General features: G+C 61.3%; 1 protein-coding gene across 1 annotated transcript; it reads left to right on the forward strand.

Moving 5' to 3' along the window:
* Nucleotides 1-99: 99 nt before the first annotated feature.
* Nucleotides 100-4,351, forward strand: SLC25A11 (solute carrier family 25 member 11; the record flags this gene model as incomplete). Its single annotated transcript, XM_021381909.1, is given in 3 exon segments — nt 100-199; nt 1,845-1,896; nt 3,136-4,351. Coding segments are annotated over 3 exon segments (314 nt in total), but the record flags the coding sequence as incomplete, so codon positions are not given.
* Between the last annotated feature and the right edge of the window lie 603 nt (nt 4,352-4,954).

The following is a 4,954-nucleotide window of genomic DNA, read 5'->3' on the forward strand; positions in this document are numbered from 1 at the left end:
GATATTGGGGTCTGGGGGGGTCCTGGGGGGTCCAGGTTCCCCAGTATTGGAAATGGGGGGGTCCTCCAATACCGGGGGGGGGGTCTCCGTGCCCCGCAGGGTATTTCCGCGATGACATCCTGTGCCACTTCTGCGCCAGCATGATCAGCGGCCTCGTCACCACCGCCGCCTCCATGCCCGTCGACATCGCCAAGACGCGGTGCGTGACCCACAAGTGTGGGGCCGGACCCATAAGTGCGGGCCCTGTGGCATCAGGAGTGCCCCTCTTTTAGGATAAGCGCGGGATCTGCCCCATAAGTGCGGATGCTGCCCCATAAGTGCTTCTCCCGTTACGATAAGGGCTCTTCTGTGCCCCATAAGTGCGGGTTCTGCCCCATAAGTGCAGGTTCTGCTCCATAAGTGCAGGTTCTGCCCCATAAGTGCTTCCCCCCATTACGATAAGGGCTGTTCTCTGCCCCATAAGTGCGGATTCTGCCCCATAAGTGTGGGTTCTGCCCCATAAGTGCTTCTCCCATTACAATAAGGGCTCTTCTGTGCCCCATAAGTGCAGATACTGCCCCATAAGTGCGGGTTCTATCGCAGAAGTAGTGCTCTTGTTACGATAAGGGTTTTTCTCTGCCCCATAAGTGCGGATTCTGCCCCATAAGTGCGGATTCTGCCCCATAAGTGCAGATTCTGCCCCTTAAGTGCAGGTTCTGCCCCATAAGTGCTTCCCCCCATTACGATAAGGGCTCTTCTCTGCCCCATAAGTGCGGATTCTGCCCCATAAGTGCGGGTTCTGCCCCATAAGTGCTTCTCCCATTACGATAAGGGCTCTTCTCTGCCCCATAAGTGCGGGTTCTGCCCCATAAGTGCGGGTTCTATCAGCGGGTTCTATCGCTCTTGTTATGATAAGGGTTTTTCTCTGCCCCATAAGTGTAGGTTCTGCCCCATAAGTGCAGGTTCTGCCCCATAAGTGCTTCTCCCATTACGATAAGGGCTCTTCTCTGCCCCATAAGTGCGGATTGTGCCCCATAAGCACAGGTTCTGCCCCATAAGTGCTTCCCCCCATTACGATAAGGGCTCTTCTCTGCCCCATAAGTGGGGGCCCTGCCCCATAAGCGCAGGTTCTGCCCCATAAGTGCTTCCCCCCATTACGATAAGGGCTCTTCTCTGCCCCATAAGTGCGGATGCTGCCCCATAAGTGCGGGTTCTGCCCCATAAGTGGTTCCCCCATTACGATAAGGGTTTTTCTCTGCCCCATAAGTGCGGATTCTGCCCCATAAGCACAGATTCTGCCCCATAAGTGCGGGTTCTATCGCAGAAGTAGTGCTCTTGTTAGGATAAGGGTTTTTTCTCTGCCCCATAAGTGTAGGTTCTGCCCCATAAGTGCAGGTTCTGCCCCATAAGTGCTTCTCCCATTACGATAAGGGCTCTTCTCTGCCCCATAAGTGCGGATTGTGCCCCATAAGCACAGGTTCTGCCCCATAAGTGCTTCCCCCCATTACGATAAGGGCTCTTCTCTGCCCCATAAGTGCGGATTGTGCCCCATAAGTGCGGGTTCTATCAGCGGGTTCTATCGCTCTTGTTATGATAAGGGTTTTTCTCTGCCCCATAAGTGCGGATTCTGCCCCATAAGTGCAGGTTCTGCCCCATAAGTGCAGGTTCTGCCCCATAAGTGCTTCCTCCCATTACGATAAGGGCTCTTCTCTGCCCCAAGAATGCGGGCTCTGCCCCATAAGTAGCGTTCCCTGTCACCCTAATGGCTCTTCTGTGCCCCATAAGTGAAGGCTCTGCCCCATAAGCGTGTGCTCTGCCCCACAAGCGCGGCTCTGCCCCCCAAGCCGCCCCCCATCTCCCCACAGCATCCAGAACATGCGGACGATCGACGGGAAACCCGAGTACCGCAACGGGCTGGTGAGCGCCCCCTGACCCCCTGACCTTTGACCCCGTGACCCCTTGACCCCTGACCTCACGACCTCGGGTGCGCGCAGCCCCATGACCCCTTGCCCTTTGACCCCTTGACCCCTTGACCCATGACCCCCTGCCCTTTGACCCCAGAGCCTTTGACCCCTAACCCCTGCCCTTTGACCCCCTGACTCCCCGGCCCGTTGACCTTTGACCCCATGACCTTTGACCCCCCGGTCATTTACCCCCATCTCCATGACCTCTGACCTCCGTGACCTTTGACCCCCTGGCCATTTGCCCTTTGACCACGTGACCCCGTGTCCTTAAATCCCCAATTCCTTTCCCACTCACCCCTCCACTCTTTGACCTCTGACCCCCGGCCATTTGACCTCTGACCCCGTGACCTCTGACCCCATGACCTCGGCCCACGTGACCCCAAGTCCTCAGACCCCCCAACTCCTTGCTCTTTAACCCCACATCCTCGACCCTTTGACCCCCTTTCCCTTCTGACCCAATGACCACAACCCCGTGATCTCTAACCCCATGACCTCTGACCCCGTGACCTCTGACCCCGTGACCTTTGACCCCCTGGCCACTTGCCCTTTGACCACGTGACCCCCATGTCTTTAGACCCCCAACTCCTTTTCCTTTCACCCCTCCACTCTTTGAGCACTGACCCCCCCTGGTCATTTATGCTCTGACCCCGTGACCTCTGACCCCTTGACCTCTGACCCCATGACCTTTGACCCCCTGGCCATTTGCCCTTTGACCACGTGACCCCCGTGTCCTTAAACCCCCAACTCCTTTTCCTTTCACCGTCCACTCTTTGATCTCTGACCCCCCCCAGCATTTACCCTTTGGCCCCTTGACCTCTGACCCCGTGACCTCTGACCCCATGACCTTTGACCCCCTGGCCATTTGCCCTTTGACCCCGTGACCCCATGTCTTTAGACCCCCAACTCCTTTTCCTTTCACCCTTCCACTCTTTGAGCTCTGACCCCCCCCAGCATTTACCCTTTGGCCCCATGACCTCTGACCCCGTGACCTCTGACCCCATGACCTTTGACCCCCTGACCATTTGCCCTTTGACCACGTGACCCCGTGTCCTTAAACCCCCCAACTCCTGTCTCTTTCACCCCTCCACTCTTTGAGCTCTGACCCCCCCCCGGTCATTTATGCTCTGACCCCGTGACCTCTGACCCCGTGACCTCTGACCCCGCGACCCCTGCCCCCCCCCTCCCCCCGCAGGACGTGCTGCTGAAGGTGGTGCGGCACGAGGGTTTCTTCAGCCTGTGGAAGGGTTTCACGCCGTACTACGCCCGCCTGGGCCCGCACACCGTGCTCACCTTCATCTTCCTCGAGCAGATGAACGCCGCCTACCGCCGCTTCGTGCTGCGCGCCGCCCCATAGCGCCCGGCCCCATAGCACCCGGCCCCACAGCGCCCGGCCCCACTGACACGGCCTGGCCCCATAGAGGGGCTGACCCCTGAACCCAAGACCCCCAGATGGGGCTGACCCCATGGGGCTGACCCCTGAACCCAAGACCCCCAGATGGGGCTGACCCCTGGCCCCATAGAGGGGCAGACCCCATGGGGCTGACCCCTGAACCCAGGACCCCCATATGGGGCTGACCCATGGCCCCCTAGAGGGGCTGACCCCTGACCCCAGGACCCCCAGATGGGGGATGACTCCTGGCCCCATAGATGGGCAGACCCCATGGGGCTGACCCCTGAACCCAGGACCCCCAGATGGGGCTGACCCCTGACCCCGGGACCCCTGTATGGGGCTGACCCCTGCCCCTGGGACCCCCAGATGGGGCTGACCCCATGGGGCTGACCCTTGAACCCAGGACCCCCAGATGGGGCTGACCCCTGACCCCGGGACCCCTGTATGGGGCTGACCCCTGGCCCCATAGAGGGGCTGACCCCATGGGGCTGACCCTTGAACCCAGGACCCCCAGAGGGGGCTGACCCCTGACCCCATAGATGGGCAGACCCCATGGGACTGACACCTGAAACAAAGACCCCCCCATATGGGGCTGAGCCCTGACCCCACGGGGCTCACCCCAGCCCCATAGTGGGTGCTGACCGCTGACCCTGGGACCCCCATATGAGGCTGACCCCACGGGGCTGACCCTGGCCCCATAGAGGGTTCTGACCTCTGACCCTGGGACCCCCAGATGGGGCTAACCCCGGACCCCAGGACCCCCAGATGGGGCTGAGCCCTGGCCCCATAGAGGGGCTGACCCCATGGGGCTGACCCCTAACCCCATAGGGTTGACCCCCAGCCCTGTATAGGGGCTGACCCTGGGACCCCCATGGGGCTGCGCCTATGGGGGCTGGGCGGCAGGGTGGGGGGGGAACTCCTATGGGGCTGTATGGGGACAGCACCCATTATGCCTCTCCCCGCCCCCCAGGTTCTTCTCATTACAAAAGAGTTAATTAAAACGAAACAGAGATGTTCATTTCTGTCACTCCACGAGCTTCGGGGGGGGGGGGGGGCGGGCTGCGAGGGAGGCGCAAGGCGCATGCGCGGAGGCTGGGGGGTCATAATGCGCATGCGCAGAGGCGTAAGTCCACCCAGTGGATACTGCGCAGGCGCGGTGCTCAAAAAGCGTGCGACGCATGCGCAGACGCGCGGTACCGACAGGAGGCGCACGCGCAGAGGCACGTGGGTGGCACAACGCGCATGCGCCCTCCCGCTCCCGCCCTTTTCTTCCCGCCCACCGCTTCCCACCCTTTTTTCTCCCCTCAGCGCTGAGGCGACGGCGGCGGCCGAGGCCGCTCCGCTCCCGCCCTTCCCTCACAGCTCCAGGTGTGAAGAACGACGTTTATTTCACCCCCACCCCCAGGGCTCCGCTTCTCCCTCTCCTCCCCTTCCTTCTCCTCTTCTTCCTCCCCTTCCTCCTCCTCACGCCGCGGGGCCGCCATCGCCACCGGGCAGCTCGGGGCCGGCCAGGACGCGGCGCTCCACGCCCGCCTCGGTAATGGCGGCCAGGCGGATGACGCCGCCGCTGGAACCGTCCCGCGTCATGGCCAACGCCAGGGCTGCAGGGATGGGGGGGGGG

The sequence above is a fragment of the Numida meleagris genome, unplaced genomic scaffold (assembly GCF_002078875.1).
Source record: "Numida meleagris isolate 19003 breed g44 Domestic line unplaced genomic scaffold, NumMel1.0 unplaced_Scaffold1216, whole genome shotgun sequence".
NCBI lineage: Eukaryota > Metazoa > Chordata > Aves > Galliformes > Numididae > Numida > Numida meleagris.